Source organism: Lithobates pipiens, unplaced genomic scaffold (assembly GCF_037356315.1).
Source record: "Lithobates pipiens isolate NorthernLeopardFrog02 unplaced genomic scaffold, aLitPip1_a1.2 Scaffold_22, whole genome shotgun sequence".
NCBI classification, from domain to species: domain Eukaryota; kingdom Metazoa; phylum Chordata; class Amphibia; order Anura; family Ranidae; genus Lithobates; species Lithobates pipiens.
The window spans coordinates 46,405,625-46,428,336 of record NW_027507784.1 but is presented as its reverse complement, the minus strand read 5'-3'; the positions used below and the strand labels follow the sequence as shown (position 1 = coordinate 46,428,336).

The 22,712-nt window shown below is 43.5% G+C and overlaps 1 protein-coding gene across 9 annotated transcripts in view; it reads right to left on the bottom strand.

The window, feature by feature from the left end:
- Window positions 1–22,712, bottom strand: part of LOC143923729 (uncharacterized) — a 179,262-nt gene that overhangs the window by 45,170 nt on the left and 111,380 nt on the right. For 8 of the 9 annotated variants that reach the window (XM_077447542.1, XM_077447547.1, XM_077447548.1 and 5 more), the window contains exons 11-13: window positions 11,853–12,200; window positions 7,716–8,006; window positions 2,013–2,360 (exon numbers count right to left, since the gene is read on the bottom strand). In XM_077447542.1, the coding sequence (XP_077303668.1) occupies window positions 2,013–2,360; window positions 7,716–8,006; window positions 11,853–12,200 (987 nt within the window). The remainder of the gene's footprint in view (window positions 1–2,012; window positions 2,361–7,715; window positions 8,007–11,852; window positions 12,201–22,712) is intronic. The other variant, XM_077447549.1, reaches the window with a different exon arrangement.

Genomic DNA, 22,712 nt, shown 5'->3' with positions numbered 1-22,712 from the left:
CATCGCGCACGGTTTCAGCAAACTGTTCGTCCGTCGTGTGTGGCCATGTCCGTCCATGCTAAGTTTGAGCGGACTGTTTGCCGAAACTGTTGGACGGACAAAGTTGGGCGAACAGTCCCCGCGTGTGTACGCGGCCTAAGGGTCACCATACACGTTACAAGCTGGCAATACAATCTTTGTACAATCAACTTTAGATTTTCCAAAACTATATTATAAGAGAACCTACCTAATCTAGCCAATTAATTTGTATCTAGTCAGACAGGCCATTGTGCTACATAGTTGTGAGTAGATCTAAATCAGATGTTAGCGGGGAGCTTAAAGGGGTTATAAACCCTCAGGGTTTTTCACCTTGATGCACTAAGGGGAAAAACCTTTTGTGCCGCAGCTCCCTCCCAGAGCCCCCCTTTTCTTGCCTGAGCCGATCGTTCCAGCGACTGGGACGGCACAGCAGCTCCAACCGCTGACTCGGATCCTCATTGGATAGATTAATAGCAGTAGGAGCCATAGACTTGGGAGCGTGCCCGCACGAGTGCTCTCCATGGGGGCACTCCAGAAGAGGAGGCAGCAGCGCCACAGGGGGACCCCAGAAAAGTAGGATCGGGGCCACTCTGTGCAAAACCCTTGCACAGAGGAGGTAAATATGACGTTTGTTATTTAAAAAAAAAAAAAAACCTTTACAATCACTTTAAGAGGGGATTTCCTGTCACTTCCAGTGGAGTCTCTAGAAGAGTAAGTCAAGGAAAATCTTCCTAATGGTACAGCAAAAAAACCTGACAAGGACTTTAACCATTCCCTACCCAGAACTAAAAGGGAAAAGGTTTGGCTTTAAATATTCTTAGAATTAGATTTCAAGGTGTGACAGACCTTGTGCCATACCTGTGGGATCCCAGTGGAAGCTGGAAATCACTGTGGTAGACACTATTACTACTACAGCTGCATTTTGCACATAGGAGGTCGCTTGCTCAGCACTGACATCATTCAAGCATAATTTTCTAAAAAAAAAATTGTAAAGCGTTCCCTGATTGGGCAAGGTGGAGAGGTGGGAAGGCGATGTCACCAGCTCCACCTTTTCCAATCAGAGAACACTGTACATCCATTGAGAAAATGCAAAGTGTGTTCTGAATGGCTCACATGCCAAGATAATGACCTCCTGTGTTGACCCAAAAGCTAATGAAGATCAGTGTGGAAGCAGAGCAGCTCTCATGGGAACCCCACAGCAATGGTATAGTATACTGTACATACGTACCTTGGTCCAGGCTGGACCAATGAATATATGGAAAAAATGCCATATATCAATTTCAGTTTTAAGTTCAAATGTATTGTATGTGTAATCAAACATATATTGTGACAGTTCTGGACAATTCCCAAGATTCAAGTAGACAGGTCACTTAAAGGGTTATAGCTGCAGGCTAAAGGCCCGTACACACGGTCAGACTTTTTGACAACAAACATGCAAATTAGCTGTTTTGGAGCAACATCCGACCGTGTGTACGCTCCATCGGACAAACTTTTTCTGTTTTCATCTGACTTTTGTTGGCTGTGCGAACGGACAAACTTTCTGACAACATAAGTCCGATGGAGCAAAGTCCAATCATGTGTGCGCAAAACCATCGGACTTTTGTACAAGGTACAAACACGCATGCTCAGAACCAATGCAAAAGATCAGATAACAATACAGAAGTTGACCAAAGGTGGCGCTGGAGTAATTGAACGTCCTCTTCTTCTTTTTTTTTTTTTTGAACGTCCTGTTTTGAAGTGTCATCAGTACGTTGTGACGTCACTACGTTTGTGTTTGTTGTCAAAAAGTCAGATCGTGTGTATGCAATACAAACTTGTGCACTACGCCCTTTGTACAAAAGTCCACAGAGAAGTTTGTACAAAGTCCGATCGTGTGTATGAGGCTTTAGAATCAATTCTGTTGTCACTGGAAACGCTTTCTGAATTCTGTGTGAATTTTTCTCTTCCACCATTATAATATCCTAAACTGTTGGTTGTCAGTGTGGAGAACTTACCTGTAATTTGTAGGGGTCCTATTCTTCTCTCTATGGGCTGCTCCAGACTTGGATGCTGCACTTTGCAGATGAACTCTGACCTCTGATCTTCTGGCAGTGTCGGGGTGAACAGCAGACTGGCTGTACAGCTGTATGTGTTATCTGACTGTCTCTGGTGTCCACCGATTTCACTCTTGTATTTATTGATATCAACAGCAACAAGTCCGCCTGTCCCCGTCTTCTTCATATTCCATTCCACAGTCAGATCCTCAGGGAAATATCCAGAGATTTTTACTTGTATTTTGGACTCGGTGTTGAGTTTTAAGTCAGACAAATTTAGCTCTTCAATATGTGGATGCCAAGGAAGATCTAAGGAGTAATCCAAAATAATCAACCCAAACAAGAAAGATATTAAAATTGGATACAAGCACCTTATAATGTATTTTTACAAAGGTAGCATTAGGAAAATGTATATTGTTCTTTAACCACTTTAGCCCCGGACCAATTTTCAGCCTAAGGACCAGAGGTCCTTTTACAATTTCGCACTGCACTGCTTTACCTGGTAATTGCGCGGTCATGCAATGTTGTACCCAAACAAAATTTGCGTCCTTTTCTTCCCACAAATAGAGCTTTCTTTTGATGGTATTTGATTGCCTCTGCGATTTTTATTTTTTGTGATATAAATGGAAAAAGACCGAAATTTTTGAGAAAAAAAGATATTTTCTAGTTTTTGTTATAAGAAAAATTGAATAAACTCAATTTTAGTCATCCATTTAGGGCAAAATTTATTCAGCCACATGTCTTTAGTAAAAAAAATGTCAATAAGCGCATATTTATTGGTTTGCGCAAGAGTTATATATATAATTTATGACTGCCTATCTCAATTTTGAGGTGCTAAAATGCCAGGGCAGTACAAACCCCCCCCCAAATGACCCCATTTTGGAAAGTAAACACCCCAAGGAAATTGCTGAGGGGCACGTTGAGCCCATTGAATATTTTTTTTTTTTTGTCCCAAGTTATTGAATAATGACACAAAAAAAAAAAAAGTTTACAAAAAGTTGTCACTAAATGATATATTGCTCACACATGCCATAGTTATATGTGGAATTGCACCCCAAAATATATTTTGCTGCTTCTCCTGAGTACGAGGATACCACATATGTGGGACTTTTTGGGAGTCTAGCTGCGTACGGCACCCCGAAATCCAATCACTGCCTTCAGGATTTCGAAGGGTGCAAATTTTTGATTTCACTCCTCACTACCTATCGCAGTTTCGAAGGCCATAAAATGCCAAGATAGCACAAAACCCCCCCAAATGACCCCATTTTGGAAAGTAGACACCCCAAGCTATTTACTGGGAGGCATGTTGAGTCCATGAAATATTTTATATTTTGCCACAAGTTGCAGGAATATTACAATTTTTTTTTTTTTGCACAAAGTTGTCACTAAATGATATATTGCTCACACATGCTATGGGCATAAGTCAAATTACACCCCTAAATAAATTTTGCTGCTTCTCCTGAGTACGGGGATACCACATGTGGGGGACTTTTTGGGAGCCTAGCCACGTACAGGGCCCCGAAAACCAAGCACTGCCTTCCGGATTAAATATAAAACGCTACCAAAAAAAACTGTTAGCGATCGCAGGGATCAGGCCTGACTCTGCGATCGCTGCAGTTATGTGTTTAGTGTTTTGTAAGTGACAGTGATCGATCGATACTGCACTTGGGTGGGCTGGGCGGAGGGGCAAAATGCAGGTGCTAGCAGGTATCTGGGCTGATCCCGCTAACAATGCGTTTTTTTGGAACCCTAAACTGCTGGGACGCTAGTATAGATCTGATCAGATCAGATATTGATCTGTTCAGATTCTATACCACTACGGGAGGTTTATGCTTTGCGCGTGGGTGTTAGCGGTACTGGCACTAACCTAGCGCTGCCTGGGACGACACAGACCCTGACCATATAACCTAATTGATATCACCCGCCTGGTGATCAGGGGGTTAAACCTTTATTGGGTAATAAATGGTGGGTGCCCTGATGCTATAAAAAGCAAACTAACTAACTAGAGTCACCCGTAACACTTATATGGTTATCACTGGTAAAAGGGTTAACTAGGGGCAATCAGGGGGTTCAAATTTTTATTAGGTAGTATATGGGGGTCCCTGGCGCTATATAAAAACCTGACGGGGAACCTAAATAACTAACTGGCTAACCAGTGTCACCAGTGACACTTATACGGTGATCGCTGGTAAAAGGGTTAACTAGGGGCAATCAGGGGGTTAAAACCATTATTGGGTAGTATATGGGGGTACCTAGCGCTATAAAAACCTGGCGGTGAACCTAAAAAAATAACTAGCTACCTAGCGACACTAGTGACACTAATGCAGAGATCAGAAAAATGATCGCTTAGTGACACTGGCAAAAGGGGGTGAAAGGGTTAACTAGGGGCAATCAGGGGGTTAAAACCATTATTGGGTAGTATATCGGGGTACCTAGCGCTATAAAAACTTGGCGCTGAACCTAAAAAAATAACTAGGGGGTGAAAGGGTTAACTCTAAGGGCAATCAGGGGGTTAAACCTTTATTGGGGGTGGTAGGGGGCTACCCTGGACCTAACACTAACTGCCCTGACAGTTTTTACTTTTACAACTGACACTGAATGCAGTGATCAGTAAATAAATGATCACTGCAATCAGTGACACTGTGACTGGGAGGGGGGGGCGGGGGGGGGATGATCGGGGGGTTTGTGTGCCTATGTGTTAGTGTAGTGTTGGTGCACACTTACTTTTAGTCTTCTCCTCGTAGTCTGGTCAAAAAGACCGCCCCGAGGAGAATGACATCACTTTCTCCCTGCCTGTGTTTACTATACACAGTGGGGGGAAGCTTCTCATTCGCCAGGAGCGATCGAGAGGGGATGGCCAGAAACCAACGGCCATCCCCTCATCCCGGATCACTCCTAAAGCGAAACGGACCGCCGCATCCAGCGGGAGGGGGTCCGATCGGACCCCCCACCCGCTGGAAGGCAAGCACGTACATGTACGTGCTTGTGCCTGTACATGCCATTGTGATGACGTACAATGGCATGCGGCGGTCGTTAAGTGGTTAAGGATTATGAACTTTTTCACACTCAGCAGATCGCTCAGAGAGATTATTTAGATATCAGTTGGTGATTGGCATCTATCAGTACAAAGCAATACAATACAATGTCGCCTATCAGTGCCCATCCGTGCCACCTATCAGTGCCCATCCATGCCCACTATCAGTGCCTATCCATGCCCATCTGTGCCGCCTATCCATGCCCATTAATGCCGCCTATCCATGCCAATCCATACCAGCTATCAATGCCAATTTGTGCCACCTATCAGTGTCCATCTGTGTCGCCCATCAGTGCCACCTATCAGTGCCCATCAATGCCACCTCATTAGTGCCACTTCATTGGTGCCACCTCATCAGTGCCCATCAGTGTCGCCTAATCAGTGTCTGTCAGTGCAGCCCCATCAGTGAAGGAGAAAACGTACTTATTTACAAAGTTTTGAAACTGAAACAATAAAAAAATACTTTTTTTTTCAAAATTTTCAGTCTTTTTTTATTTGTTTAGCAAAAAATAAAAAATGTAGAGATGATCAAATACCACCAAAAGAAAGCTCTATTTGTGGAAAAAAATGATAAAAATTTCATTTGGGTACAGTGTAGCATAACCGCGCAATTGTCATTCAAAGTGCGACAGCGCTGAAAGCTCAAAATTGGCCTGGGCAGGAAGGTGTTTAAGTGACCTGTATTGAGGTGGATATTCTAGCAAAAAATACTGACAGTGCCAGTGACACACTATGACGATGCCGCCCTCTGACCCAGACAAAAGCTTTCCCTTCATGCACACAGACGAGGTGAATAGAGGAATATCCCCTGCTGGGATATTGTATTCTGATAGTGGGACCTACCTATGTCAGAGTGCATTGATCAGTGACTGCACCTGTTTGGCTGCAGCTGCTGATTATTCAAAAGTTTTCTAACAGGTTCTTCAATGGAAGTCAATTATATAATACAGTGCCTTGCGAAAGTATTCGGCCCCCTTGATCTTTTCAACCTTTTGCCACATTTCAGGCTTCAAACATATTTTTTGTGAAGAATCACCAACAAGTGGGACACAATTGTGAAGTGGAACGAAATCTATTGGATTTTTGAAACTTTTTTAACTAATAAAAAAATGAAAAGTGGGGCGTGCAAAATTATTGGGCCCCCTTGCGTTAATACTTTGTAGAGCCACCTTTTGCTGCGATTACAGCTGCAAGTCGCTTGGGGTATGTCTCTATCAGTTTTGCACATCGAGAGACTGAAATTCTTGCCCATTCTTCCTTGCAAAACAGCTGGAGCTCTGTGAGGTTGGATGGAGAGCGTTTGTGAACAGCAGTTTTCAGCTCTTTCCACAGATTCTTGATTGGATTCAGGTCTGGACTTTGACTTGGCCATTCTAACACCTGGATACGTTTATTTGTGAACCATTCCTTTGTAGATTTTGCTGTATGTTTGGGATCATTGTCTTGTTGGAAGATAAATCTCCGTCCCAGTTTCAGGTCTTTTGCAGACTCCAACAGGTTTTCATCCAGAATGGTCCTGTATTTGGCTGCATCCATCTTCCCCTCAATTTTAACCATCTTCCCTGTCCCTGCTGAAGAAAAGCAGGCCCAAACCATGATGCTGCCACCACCATGTTTGACAGTGGGGATGGTGTGTTGAGGGTGATGAGCTGTGTTGCTTTTACGCCAAACCTATCGTTTTGCATTGTGGGCAAAAAGTTAGATTTTGGTTTCATCTGACCAGAGCACCTTCTTCCACATGTTTGGTGTGTCTCCCAGGTGGCTTGTGGCAAACTTTAGACGAGACTTTTTATGGATATCTTTGAGAAATGGCTTTCTTCTTGCCACTCTTCCATAAAGGCCAGATTTGTGCAGTGTACGACTGATTGTTGTCCTATGGACAGACTCTCCCACCTCAGCTGTAGTTCTCTGCAGTTCATCCAGAGTGATCATGGGCCTCTTGGCTGCATCTCTGATCAGTCTTCTCCTTGTCTGAGCTGAAAGTTTAGAGGGATGGCCAGGTCTTGGTAGATTTGCAGTGGTCTGATACTCCTTCCATTTCAAAATGATCGCTTGCACAGTGCTCCTTGGGATGTTTAAAGCTTGGGAAATCTTTTTGTATCCAAATCCGGCTTTAACTTCTCCACAACAGTATTATGGACCTGCCTGGTGTGTTCCTTGGTCTTCATGATGCTCTCTGCGCTTTCAACAGAACCCTGAGACTATCACAGAGCAGGTGCATTTATACAGAGACTTGATTACACACAGGTGGATTCTATTTATCACCATCAGTCATTTAGGACAACATTGGATCATTCAGAGATCCTCGCTGAACTTCTGGAGTGAGTTTGCTGCACTGAAAGTAAAGGGGGCGAATAATTTTGCACGCACCACTTTTCAGTTTTTAATTTGCTAAAAAAGTTCAAAATATCCAATAGATTTCGTTCCACTTCACAATTGTGTCCCACTTGTTGGTGATTCTTCACAAAAAATAAAAATGTTATATCTTTATGTTTGAAGCCTGAATTGTGGCAAAAGGTTGAAAAGTTCAAGGGGGCCGAATACTTTCGCAAGGCACTGTATCTCCTGTGTATTATTAACTAGAATGTACTTTTGTACAAACACCCTCTCATGCTGTACTCAACTATTACCTGACGGATTCAGTATAATACTCTGAGGTTCTTTTACTGATTGATGCTCCCAGGTGACATAGACAGGAAAGCAGAGAGTTCGGGGCAATGTGCACACACTGGTAACATCAAATGTTTCACCATCCGCAGACCGTGCTGGTTGGGAGTCATCCATTAGCTTGGTTTGTGATTCTCCTGCACTCCATCTGATCTTTATATCCGGAGGGTAGAATCTCTTTAGAGTCAGCGAACATCTCACCTCTCCGGAATAACTGGGGGAGAATCTCACCGGCTCTATCATCTGCGGAGCCACTAGACATAAATACAAGAAAGATTACCAGTTTACAGGATCACATAGACAACTGCAGTGTGTAATACAATGTTTCTAAAGCCCCAACTCATTTTTTTTTTCTTTTAGTTTTGGATAAGCCAGTGAAGGGTTAGAACCTCAGGCACTTGATTTTTTTGTAGTTGTCTCTTTCTCTGTTTGACCCGGTGACCATTGTCTGTGGTACAAGAAGTAATGGGAAACCCAACATTGTATAGTTCTCACTTAATGTGATTGTAGCCGTATTAGTGCAATTGTGACAGAGAAAATTGAGTACTGTCCGTGATACTTTTTTTATTTGCACTAACATACAATTTTCTATAGTTCTCACTGAAATAGATACAGAGATGAAGTCTTCCAATGGAGACACTTGTTCTGGTGACAGCTGTCTAAGGGTCACCATACATGTTACAAGCTGCAATACAATCTTTGTACAATCAACTTTAGATTTTCCAAAACTATATTATAAGAGAACCTACCTAATCTAGCCAATTAATTTGTATCTAGTCAGACAGGCCATTGTGCTACATAGTTGTGGGTAGATCTAAATCAGATGTTAGTGGGGAGCTTAAAGGGGTTATAAACCCTCAGGGTTTTTCACCTTGATGCATTAAGGTGAAAAACCTTTTGTGCCGCAGCTCCCTCCCAGAGCCCCCCTTTTCTTGCCTGAGCTGATCATTCCAACCGCTGACTCGGATCCTCATTGGATAGATTGATAGCAGCAGGAGCCATAGACTTGGGAGCGTGCCCGCATGAGTGCCCCCAAGGAAAGCGGCTCTCCATGGGGGCACTCCAGAAGAGGAGGCAGCAGCGCCACGGGGGGACCCCAGAAAAGTAGGATAGGGGCCACTCTGTGCAAAACCCTTGCACAGTGGAGGTAAGTATGACATGTCGGTTATTTAAAAAAACAAAAACCTTTACAATCACTTTAAGAGGGGATTTGCCTTCATTTTGGAGAGATCTCCTGTCACTTCCAGTGGAGTCTCTAGAAGAGTAAGTCAAGGAAAATCTTCCTAATGGTACAGTAAAAAAACCTGACAAGGACTTTAACCATTCCCTACCCAGAACTAAAAGGGAAAAGGTTTGGCTTTAAATATTCTTAGAATTAGGATTCCCGGTTGGAGCAATGTTGGTATGTTTGTGCCATACCTGTGGGATCCCAGTGGAAGCTGGAAATCACTGTGGTAGACACTGTTAATACTACAGCTGCATTTTGCACATAGGAGGTCACTTGCTCAGCACTGACATCATTCAAGCATAATTTTCTAAAAACAATTGTAAAGCGTTCCCTGATTGGAAAAGGTAGAGTGGTGGGAAGGTGATGTCACCAGCTCCACCTTTTCTAAACAGAGAACAGTTTACATCGATTGAGAAAATGCAAAGTTGTTTTCTGAATGGCTCACATGCCAAGATAATGACCTCCTGTGTTCAGTAAGCAGCAGGGCAGCCGCCATGAGACCCAAAACGAATGGAGATCAGTGGAAGCAGAGCCTACTACAGAGATTTCCAGCTTTCATGGGGACCCCACAGCAATGGTATAGTATACTGTACATACTTACCTTGGTCCAAGCTGGATGTAAAAATTGCCATATATCAATTTCAGTTTTAAGTTCAAATGTATTGTATGTGTAATCAAACATACATTGTTACAGTTCTGGACAATTCCCAAGATTCAGGTAGACAGGTCACTTAACCACTTCAGCCCCAGAAGAATTTACCCCCTTCTTGACTAGAGCACTTTTTGTGATTCGGCACTGCGATGCTTTAACAATTGCGCGGTCGTGTGATGTGGCTCCCAAACAAAACTGACGTCCTTTTTTCCCCACAAATAGAACTTTCTTTTGGTGGTAATTGATCACCCCTGCGGTTTTTATTTTTTTGCGCTACAAACAAAAAAAAAAGTGACAACTTTGAAAAAAAAAAAACACATTATTTTTTACTTGTTGCTATAATAAATATCCCCCAAAAATATATAAAAAACATTTTTTTCCTCAGTTTAGGCCGATACATATTCTTCTACATATTTTTGGTAAAAAAATCGCAATAAGCGATTATTGATTGGTTTGCGCAAAAGTTATAGTGTTTACAAAATAGGGGATAGTTTTATGGCATTTCTATTAATATTTTTAGTTTTTTTTCAAATGGCGGCGATCAGCGAATTTTAGCGTGACTGCAACATTATGGCGGACACATCATACATTTTTCTATACAAATGCACTGATTCCTGTGTAAATTACACTGGCAGTGAAGGGGTTAACCACTAGGTGGCAGTGTAGGGGTTAAGTGTGTCCTAGGGGAGTGTTTCTAACTTGGGGGGGTGGGGCTGTTTGTGACACATCACTGATCTTTGCTCCGATCACATGGAGCAGAGATCAGTGACGCCGTCACTAGGCAGAATGGGGAGGTGATTGTTTACATTAGCATCTCCCCGTTCTTCCTCTCCGTGAGGCGATCGCGGGTATTCCATTGGCGATCGAGTCCACGGCACCTGAAACCCGACTCACAGAGCTCCCCGCGGGCGTTTACATTAGCATCTCCCCGTTCTTCCTCTCCGTGAGGCGATCGCGGGTATTCCATTGGCGATCGAGTCCGCGGCACCTGAAACCCGACTCACAGAGCTCCCCGCGGGCGTGCGCTCCCACCGGCCGCCTCTTAAATGGCAACGTATAGGTATGTGATTCTGCCTGTGCGTGCCCTTCTGCTGCAGTAGATCTGTGTGAGGTGGTCGGGAAGCGGTTAACCCTTTCCCGACTGCCGCACGCCGATATACGTTGGCAGAATGGTACGGGTGGGCAAAAGGGCATACATGGACGTCCCCTTTAAGAGGCGGCATTGTGGGCGCACATGCGCCCTCTGCATGCTCCGTGACCGCAAGTTCCGCAGACTCTATGTCTGCCGGGTGCCTGCGATCGTGTCATGGAGTGGAAGAATGGGGAGGTGTCTTTGTAAACAAGGCATTTCCCCATTCTGCCTTGTGATGTGACAGAGATCTACTGCTCCGTCATCAGGAGCAGTGATCGCTGTCATGTGAGTGATAGCCCACCCACCCCCCCACAGTTAGAAGCACCCCCTAGGACACACTTAACCCCTTTATTGCCCCCTAGTGTGTAACCCCTTCCCTGCCAGTGTCATTTACACAGTAATCGGTGCATTTTTATAGCACTGATCGCTGTATAAATGACAATGGTCCCAAAATAGTGCCCGATGTGTCCGCCATAATGTCGCAGTCATGATAAAAATCACAGATCGCCACCATTACAATTAAAAAAACAATTATAATAAAAATTCCATAAAACTATCCCCTATTTTGTAGACGCTATAACTTTTGCGCAAACCAATCAATATGTGCTTATTGTGATTTTATTTTACCAAAAATATGTAGAAGAATACATAGCGGCCTAAACTGAAGAAAACTTTTTTTTATATATATTTTTTGGGGGATATTTATTAAAACAAAAAGTAAAAAATAATGTGTTTTTTTCACTATTGTCGCTATTTTTTTGTTTATAGCACAAAAAAAATGCAGAGATGATCAAATACCACCAGAAGAAAGCTCTATTTGTGGGGAAAAAAGGATGTCAATTTTATTTTGGGTGAAACGTCGTACGACCGCGCAATTGTCAGTTTAAGTGACGCAGTGCAGAATCGCAAAAAGTGCTCTGGTCAGGAAGGGGATAAATCCTTCCGGAGCTGAAATGGTTAAAAGGTTATAGCTGCAGCCTTAGAATCATTTCTGTTGTCACTGGAAACGCTTTCTGAATTCTGTGTGAACTTTTCTCTTCCGCCATTATAATATCCTAAACTGTTGGTTGTCAGTGTAGAGAACTTACCTGTAATTTGTAGGGGTCCTATTCTTCTCTGTATGGGCTGCTCCAGACTTGGATGCTGCACTCTGCACATGAACTCTGACCTCTGATCTTCTGGCAGTGTCGGGGTGAACAGCAGACTGGCTGTACAGCTGTATGTGTTATCTGATTGTCTCTGGTGTCCACTGATTTCACTCTCGTATTTATTGTTATCAACAGCAACAAGTCCGCCTGTCCCCATCTTCTGCTTATACCATTCCACAGTCAGATCCTCAGGGAAATATCCAGAGATTTTTACTTGTATTTTAGACTCGGTGTTGAGTTTTAAGTCAGACAAATTTAGTTCTTCAATGTGTGGATGGCAAGGAAGATCTAAGGAGTAATCCAAAATAATCAATCCAGGGAAGATATTAAAATTGAATACAAGCACCTTATAAGGGAAGTACTAAACTGCATATTGGGATGATGGGGTGATTGGATTATTGGCTGCAATACTCAGACCTCTCACTAGATGTCAATATACTTTATACACACATATATGGTAATGACTCTGTTGTTGCTCAAAATATGTTATTCTTTTCTGCAGTGCTTGATACAATGTAGCAAGAAGCAGTTGCTAATGTTTAACTGTTTAGTAGCTGATATATATACAGCGGAACCTTGGTTTAAGAGTAACACGGTTAACAAGCGTTTTGAAAGATGAGCAACTTTTTTTTAAATATAATTCTTACTTGGCTTGTGAGTGTTGTCTCGCAAAACGAGCGGAACTCAAGCTAAAGGGGTGTGCAGTACTGCATTTGGCCAGAGGTGCGGGGGCGCCAGTGACACTCGGAACGGTTCAGAGCCGTCCGGAGCCATTCAAAAATACTCGGAATCACTCAGAAATACTTGGAAATACTCCGTTCCTGAGTGTTTCTGAGCCTTTCTGAGTTCAGCCAAGCTGTTCCGAATATTTCTGAGGCTCTCCTGCGCTCCCCCCCCACCTCTGGCCACATGCGGTTTTGCATGCAATAGAAGTCAATGCGGAAAGAATTATATTCGCTTCCATTGACGTCTATGGGGAAACTCGCTTTGATATGCGAGTGCTTTGGATTACAAGCATTCTCCTGGAACGGCTTATGCTTGTAATCCAAGGTTCCACTGTACAGCTGTACAATAGAACCATTGTAAATTATACAGATGTGATGGAAAAATTACTCAATATACAGTATTAATGCAGTACATGTACAGTATGTGTAAAACAATACATTTAACTGTTTTATTAGGAATCTGTAAAAAGATATTAATAAAGATTATAGGTTACACATGCCAAGAAAAAATGCATTTTTTAAAAGAAGGTGGTTATTTTTTTTGCATGTAGATTATGGATGGAATATCATAGTTACAAATCATTTTCTACATGGGAATTATGGTTGGAATATTGTAGTTAAACATACATAGGAATATATTTAACCAATTTCTGATAATAATATGCATATAATTTAGGGCTGTGGAAATTAAAGATTAATTCCTCGATTTAATTGATATATTTTTTTTGATCGGTACTCACCTCTCTGCCGGCATCCGGGTCTTCAGGGAGTTCCGTCGGAGATCTGGTGATGTTAACGGACAGCAAAGTCACTGAACTCCTCCCCCCTTCCCCAAGTGCCTCCGTCTGCTAACAAAAGGAAGGGGGGAGAAGTCCAGGGACATTGAAGTACTGATTGAACGTAACGCATGCGGGGGAGGAGCTACGCATAACGTCACCCGCTGCTGCCCTACGAAACTAACACAATTGTCGTCTTTACATGCTGTGTTTTTATCATATTTATGTGAGTAATTTGTGTTTGAACACAAAAATTAAATCTTATTCTTAAGCAGTGAGCACTTTCTTTCTGATCTTTTCTTTCTACCCATGACCTGGTGTCCTTTCTGAGATCTAAGGAGACGTGAGAGAAGTTTATGGTCCGTGCTAACCCTTTTGATACCCGCTTGCATGACCATCTGTTTGCACAGGGGTCCATGCCATAGGGTGAGAGTGATTAGATAGACCAGAGGTGGAGGGATTGTCACGCTACTGTGGGAAAAAAATGACTTACGTCAGTGCTACGGTTTGAATTTAAAACGTATTTGTGTAAACTGTCAAGTTAAGTCATGGATTGTACAAACTAACTAGTGTTGGGTGATTTGTATATAGTGTATACCACATTTACCACTGACTAATGCAGAGTTGCAATGCAAGGAGATCAGCTAAAAGTAGTTGGATCTGTATGTGCATTATAATTAATCAAAATTAGTCGATTAATCAATAAAAAAAACAATTATTCGAACATTTTAATCAGTAACAGTAACCTAATATAATTATTTTTCTACATGGGTGTCATGGGTGGAATATTACAGTTAAACATGCCTAGGAACATATTTAACCAAATTCTGGTAAGACTATGGGTATAATTATTTTTCTGCCTGGGGATTATGGGTGGAATATCATAGACACACATCCTACGTAATACATTTGACCTGTTTCTGATAGAAATATGGGTAGAATTATTGGTTTTCATGAGGATTATGGGTGGAATATCATGTTTACACCTAACAATGAACATATTTAACCTATTTCTGATAAGAATACACATATATTTTTTCCTTCATGGGTGGAATATCATGATTACACAATTCTTGATTGTCCCTCATTACAATTGAAAATAATTTTTACCAGGATGGAAAATATGAAGGGTTAATGCTTATTAGGTAGAAGTGCGTTTAGAAATGTCTGGGGCTTTTCATAACAAAAGGGGCTTTATTGCGACCTAAACTTTATTTTTTTAAATTTTTTTTGCTAGAAAGTTTCTTAGAACCCTCAGGTTGGGTTCACACTGTTGCGAATTGGATTCGGGTTTCCTTGCATCCAATTCACATAGCAGAAGACTGTGACCGGCTCTCTATGGAGCCATTTTACATATCTCCAGAGCAGCTCCGATACAAATTGCACAGGAGTCCTGTGCATCTTTTGGTCCGTTTCAGGTCCGAATTCAGCCAAAAATTTGGGCTGAAATCGGACCTGAAAAGGCAAATGGGGATGCACCAGACCCCTGCTGTGAGCCGCTCTGGTGTGCAGTGTGAACCCAGCCTCAAACATTATATACTTTTTAAAGTAGAGGCACTAGAGAATAAATTGCCGGGTGTTAAAAATGATTGTCACATGGTATTTGCATTGTGGTTTTTCAAACACAATTTTTTGGGAACAAATACACTTTTTTTAATTTTAATGCAAAAAAGCACAATACATAACCACGTTTTTGATAAAATATCACAGATAATGTTACCAAATAAGCTTTAAAATTGCAAATGCCGGTGCAACGGCAACAAACGGCGTAAATGTTACTAGCCATAGGGAACACTTTAAAAGCCTTTACAGAATACCACTTGAGACTAAGGCCGCGTACACACGGGCGGATTGTCTGCCCAACTTAGTCCGTGTTTCAGCGGACAATCCGCTCGTGTGTGGGCTTCAGCGGACTTTTTCAGCGGACAGTCTGACGGACTTAGTCTTTCGGAATTTCCGTAATTTTGTCCGTCCAAACTTGGTTTCAGCGGACAATCCGCTCTTGAGTAGGCTAGTTCGACGGACTAAGTTTGGCGCATGCTCAGAAAGGATTTACACGGCGAAGGTTGCATTGCAGTGTATTGGACGTCGAATTTCTAGTCCCGTCGTACGTGCCGTACACGTCATCGCACAAGCTTTCGGCGGACTGTCTGTTCATCGTGTGTGGTCAAGTCCGTTCATTCAAAATTAGGACGGACTGTCTGTCGGATTGTCTGACGAACTCAGTTGGGCAGACAATCCGCCCGTGTGTACGCGGCCTTACACAGGAGGTCCGGTACTAGAATTACTGTCCATGATCTGACGTTTGTAGTGATACCTCAGATGTGTGAGTTGATTGTTGCTTGCGTGTGAGCAGCACCAACATGTATGTTTGTCTTTGCGCATGAGCATGAGGGATTAGGGAGGTTTACATTTTTTTATTCATTATTTATTTTTCTTTTGCACTGTCGCTTTAAATTTAATTACATTTTTTTGGTCACTTTTATTGCTGTCAAAAAGAATGTATACATGCCTTGTGACAGTGATAGGCAGATACTCTTTATGGAGATCCCAGATTTCTACTTCTTTGATCCCACCAAAATCAGTGTGATCAAATGCTTTCCATTTTTAAAACCGGCGCCGGTGGAAACCAGAAGTAATGTATGCTAATTGCTTCATGTTTCCTATATCATAGAAGCGGACAGAGCTGTTCCGGTCATTGTCCGCCTCTGTGATCAGCTGGTGGAAGCGCTGGCTGGTCTATCGAGTGTTAAGACAGTGGGAGGGCCATCCCCTTCCACTGCTTGTAAAAGCGATCAAGTGGCTAGTTAGCTGCTTGGATTGCAAGAGAGCCAACTATCGGCTCTAAACCTTGCTGCTTGCAGGGCTAAATGTAAAAAAATAAATGAAAAAACTCTTGCTGTGCACTTGGAACTGCATGTCCTGGGTGTCGGGTGATAGGAATTGAACTTCCCTGCAAAAAACATATTTGACTGGATTTTGAGGGCAATATGGGAACAATTACTTTTATATATGGAGATTGTGGGGAGAAATTTCATGCTTAAAGGGGTTGTAAACCCTTGCAGTTTTTCACCTTAATGCATTCTATGCATTAAGGTAAAAAACCTCCCGTGATGCAGCAGCCCCCCAGAGCTCCCCCTTTTATTTATCTGAACCCAGTCTTTCCAGAGACAGGGACGAGCACACCAGTTCCAGCTGGTGTCTTGGGTCCTGATTGGATAGATTGATAGCAGCACAGCCATTGGCTCGCGCTGCTGTCAAGCAAATCCAATGATGCGAGAGCCAGGGGCAGGGCCGAGTCATGCTGTCTGTGTCAATGGACGCAGCAGCAGGACACGGGAGCATGTCCACACGAGTGCCCTAAGGGAGAGCGGCTCTCCAACGGGGCACTCGAGAAGAGGAGGAGTCAGAAGGGCCGTTGAGGGACCCCAGAAGATCAGGGCCACTCTGTGCAAAACCAACTGAACAGAGAAGGAAAGTATGACATGTTTTTTTTTTTTAAACAAAGCTTTAGATCTTCTTTAAACCAGGGATCTGCAATTAGCGGACCTCCAGCTGTTGCAAAACTACAAGTCCCATCATGCCTCTGCCTCTGGGTGTCATGTTTGTGGCTGTCAGTGTCTTGCTATGCCTCATGGGATTTGTAGTTCTGCAACAGCTGGAGGTCCGCTAATTGCATATCCCTGCTTTAAACTTAACCTCCCTGGCGGTATGATTATTTCAGATTTTAGGTACTGAAAGCGGTACAATTATTTTGCATGGAAATTTGGCGTTTTTTATATTGTAGGCCTGTAATTCTTAGGAATAACACACTTAAATCTGTCCAAACCAGAGTTTAGTAGACATCCCAGGTATGATAATGTTTGAATATCGAAAACCATAAATTATAATATAATAAATACCGTATATACTCGAGTATAAGCCGAGATTTTCAGCCTCTTTTTTGAGGCTGAAAGTGCCCCCCTCGGCTTATACTCGAGTCATCGCTGTCTGCCTGCTCGATCAGCGTGTCGAGCAGACAGACAGCGGACATTCTAAAATTCAAAAGCCGAGCCTCCGCCTCCGCCTTCGCCTGTGATAGGCGGAACACTGAATTTCCCAGCAGTCAGTGTTCCGCCTATCACGGACATCCGCTCATCCTCGTACTACGGACGAGGATGAGACGATGTCCGTGATAGGCAGAACACAGGCTGCTGGGAAATTCAGTGTTCCGCCTATCACAGGCGAAGGCGGAGGCGCGGCTTTTGAATTTTAGAATGGCCGCCGAGGCGCCGATGAAGAGCGGCGATCCTGGCAAGGCACGGGACGGAGGCAAGGCAAGGCACGGCACGGGACGGGATGGGACGGAGGCAAGGCACGACACGGGACGGAGGCAAGGAGGCAAGGCACGGCACGGGACGGAGGCAAGGAGGCAAGGCAAGGCACGGGACGGAGGCTCGGGACACAGGCTCGGGACACAGGTAGGCTGGACACACACACACACACACACACACACACACACATGGACACACACACACAGGGATGGATGGATGGAGACACACACACACAGGGATGGATGGATACACACACACACACACAGGGATGGATGGATGGAGACACACACACACAGGGATGGATGGATGGAGACACACACACACAGGGATGGATGGATGGATGGAGACACACACACACAGGGATGGATGGATGGATGGACACACACACACACAGGGATGGATGGATGGATGGACACACACACACACAGGGATGGATGGATGGATGGACACACACACACACAGGGATGGATGGATGGATGGACACACACACACACAGGGATGGATGGACGGACACACAGGGATGGACAGACACACAGGGATGGACGGACACACAGGGATGGACGGACACACAGGGATGGACGGACACACACACAGGGATGGACAGGCATGTCTCACCCTCGGCTTATACACGAGTCAATAAGTTTGCCAGTTTTTTGGGGGGTAAATTGGGGGCCTCGGCTTATATTCGGGTCGGCCTATACTCGAGTATATACGGTAACTATAAATAATTATACCAAATAATAATATAATAATAATAAAAAATATTCAATAATGTAATCAAATCAAAAACACAGAAGTTTGCTCAGTTGCAGAATTGTCACTGTCATTACTTTTCAGTGTTTGATGACAGATCTCCCTACAAATCACTATCGCTCAATTCTGCAAGTGATTCTAATTTATTATCACTGTTTTCTTTTTATGTAAAGGGACAGTTTTGGTTGCTATGGACAATCTCCAGTTTTCAGGCAGAAAAATTGAAAATTGTTATCACTTACCTTAATTTTCCTTTCCTGGCTCATCCTCACGTCAACACAGAACGGGTTAACACCTCCTTTGGAGCCCCCCAATGACCACATGTTCCAAGCTGAATATAAAAGACAGTCCCTCCCCCAACTAAGACGTTCGATAACTTAGCCTGCGACAGGCCACTAAGGAGGGAGTCCTGTGCAGACGTGAGGATGGGCCAGGAAAGGAAAATTACGGTAAGTGATAACAATTTTCAATTTTCCTGGCCCATCCTCCCGTCAGCACATAACGGGATATACCAAAGCCAATACAGGGTAGGAGAGAACAAATGAAAAGAGATACTGACAATCAAAGAAAAGCTACTCAAGCCAGAAAGAATTGATCTCTCTTGTCCCAAACTTGCTGGTCGCATATTTAGTTTGTAAGGTTGAATGAAGACCACACCAGAACTTCAAGCTAGCCCTTGGCTATATCTTTCAAGCAATGCTGGCATAACTGCTCCAAAGGCTGCCACCCCTCTAGTCATACAGGCTTGCATTTGTTTCAGAGCAGAAAAGCGTGCTTCCTGTATGCCAATCTAATCACCCTGGTAACCCAAAAGTGGATGACTCTTGAGGACCTGATGGCTAAATGAAAAGATTGTACACTTTTCCTCTTTTGACTAAGTAAACTATTAGTAACTCGACCATGTGTCTGAAGTCTTTCTGAATTGAAGTCTTCCTGCTGTGCACCCAGTGCCTCTCATGTGAAAACTCCAGAAAAACTGGGAAGTAGTCCCTCTGAAATTGGATACCACTTTAAAATGTAACTTTGGAGATAGATGTGGTACCCCTATCTCTGGTAAAAAGAAAAAGCCACCAAAGGGCCCTTGCAGGAAAGTGTTGCAATCCTCAATATCTGTCTGAAGAAGTTGCTGTCAGAACTAGTTTTACTGTGAGGTACTTCAATGGAAATGAAACCTATTGGAGCAAAAGGGTGCTCTCAGAGCCAAGTCCCACAGAGGGAATCAGGATTTGCCTCAAGGTCATATGGATTGACATCTGGAAGAAGCATCTGGTCACTGGCTTTTGCACCCATCTGCAGCCTGTGAAAAGATAAGGTAGCGATCTGTACCTTAAATGGCTTTATATGCCAGACCAACCCTTAGTGCTGACTGTAAAACATCAAGGATTTTGGCTAGAGCAGGGAACACAGGAGAGAAAGCTTTTGCTGAGTAGACAAAACAGACTTCTTTTATATCCTCTCCTATGTAGCTGTCATGGATGATTTTCTGGTCAGCAGGGTCTGACCAACCTCAGATGAGAATCCCTGGCTATTAAAAGTAGTCTTATTGGATTGGGGAGCTGTTACTGACCTTGCCATAAAGGATTTTATTTGACCAGAGACAAAGATCAAACAGAGAATTCCATGGCACTGTGAACCTCTTGTATGACGGAGTCTTTGGATTGGTATCCTGTTGCAAATATCAGAAGCTGCATGTTCAGTTGAGCTTCGTGTTCGAGTCGAACATATGTTCGACTCGAACATCGGCTGTTCGCCCGTTCGGCGAATTCCGAACGTTATGGGCCATTCACGCCAAATTCATGTGGCGCTCATGGCCCACAATGCACTGCGATGGCGCAGTGCATTGCTGGCTCATGATTGGCCAAGCTTACACTGTGACCCCACATGCTTGGCCAATCACAGCGCCGGCAGCGAGGAGAGCCATGATTGGCCACAGGCAGGATGCCTGTGGCCAATCATAGTTCAGGCTGTGTAGTACACGCCCCACACTATATAAGGCCGCCAGCGCGGCGGCCTTGTGTAGTGTGTTGGCGTCTGTAGCAGTTAGTGGGTGTTCTGTGTACCTTCAACACAGTATACACCGATCGTTATCGGCCGATTTTTCGTTCTTGCTCTTCTGTAGTGGTTGTTGTCTGCGTGCCCTGACCGCAGTATACACCGCTATATTCACCTATATAGCTAGCGATATATCTATCTTTTATAATAGAGCTTGCAGTCAGTGTTAGAAGAATGTGCGTGCTCTGAACGCAGTATACACCGCTATATCCACCTATATAGCTAACTATCTTGCTCGTTTTAAATAGAGCTTTCAGTCAGTGTTAGGAGATTATGCGTGCTGTCTGCTTGCTCTGAACGCAGTATACACCGCTATATCCACCTATATAGCTAACTATCTTGCTTGTTTTAAATAGAGCTTTCAGTCAGTGTTAGGAGATTATGCGTGCTGTCTGCTTGCTCTGAACGCAGTATACACCACTATATCCACCTATATAGCTAACTATCTTGCTCGTTTTAAATAGAGCTTGCAGTCAGTTGTAGGAGATCGAGCTACACTTTAAAAATTTACCAGTTGAAAATTACAAACAGATTCAACTTAACACAACAAACCTACACAGTCCCTGTCTTGTTTGCACCGCCTGTATACTACTGTTCTGAGTATATAGGGCCTGGGGGCCACACGTATTTCCTTTTTATAATATGGGTACGGGGTTCCCCTTAATATGCGTACAAGACCCAAAGGGGCTGGTAATGGGCAGAGAGGGCTACCCATGCCATTTTTCTCAATGATTTTCAACCATATTGCAGGAACCAGATATAACATTAAAACCGCAAGCAGTTTTAAATGACGTTATTTCCGTTAAATGTCATTTTGTGCAGGGACCGTTCTAAACACGGGAAACACGTGGCACTTCACAGGCATACTACAGACACCCCCCCCAGGCACGATATTTAAAGGAATATTTAAAGAAATATTTCACTTTTTTTTTTTCACTTTAATCGTCATTAAAAGCAGTGCTCCCGCCCAAATGGCCATTTTTAAAACTTTTTTTTGCATTGACCCATGTCCCCTGGGGCAGGAGCCAGGCCCCCAAACCCTTTTTAGGACAGTATCTTGCATATTAGCCGTTAAAATTAGCACTTTTATTTTCGAACGTCCCATAGACTTCAATGGGGTTCTAACGTTCGTACGAATTTGGGGTCCGTTCGAAAGTTCTGGTGCGAACCGAACCGGGGGGGGTGTTCGGCTCATCCCTATTCAGAAGTCTCCCTGAGAGCTACTGCTGGAACACCCCATAGGGCCAATATTGGTATGAGGCACTTGTTGAAAAAAAAAAATATTTTGCCTAACCAAACCAATAATTGGCTTTGCTTTCCTGGGAAGAAGACCAACCTTAACTGATTTAAGTGATTCCAGGCCCCACGAAAAGTTTCTTTGCAAGATGCAACAAGAAAAATAGTTTTGGTGTCCCTTTTTAGGCAATGTAGGCTACTACTGTCTTGTTGTCAACCCCTTGAAAATCTTGAAAAGCTTTCAATGCTAGAAAAAGGCTTTTTTCCATTCAGGATACTTGGGGAGTCTGTGCTTCACCGCACTCCAATAGCCTTGCACTTGTCACTTCAGATGGTGGACTCCCCAGTCCCAGAGACTGGCATCAAGCTTCAGAATCATCCTATCGCCTGGGCTGAGAGGCATGCCTCCAAAAGAAGCGCAGTGGCGATGTCCAAAATTTTAGTTCTTGTTGAATTTGTATAGACACAAAGATTTTCTGATCCATAGACAGCCCAGCTCATGGGCTAAAAAAGGCAAATTGAAACACCCTCATGTGCCACCTGGCTCAAGTTACCACCACTGCCAACAAGATCTTCCTTGGGCTGTGCCAATTCTGTAAAAGGCAGACAACTGGAAGTGGTCTCTGGCCACCACAAATCTTACACGCCTCTGGTGTTTGGCATTGATCGATACATGGAAGTAGGCCAGTTGAATGATTCTAACTGGTCCTCCTGCTGAACTGTACCTGTTCCTGTCTGCATGGACTCCATCTTGAACCTCTTGATGCATATGAACACATTCCATTCCCTCAAACTGAAACCGGTCATGAGGCTTCTTCCTTAGGTACTAAAAAAACTGGGGAGAAAGGCCCCCAGATGAATATATGTTTTTGGCATCACTGGCTTGCTGGCCTTGTAGCAGCAAAAAAATTTTTGCAAACATTTTTCTCTTCTGAGATCTGTTCT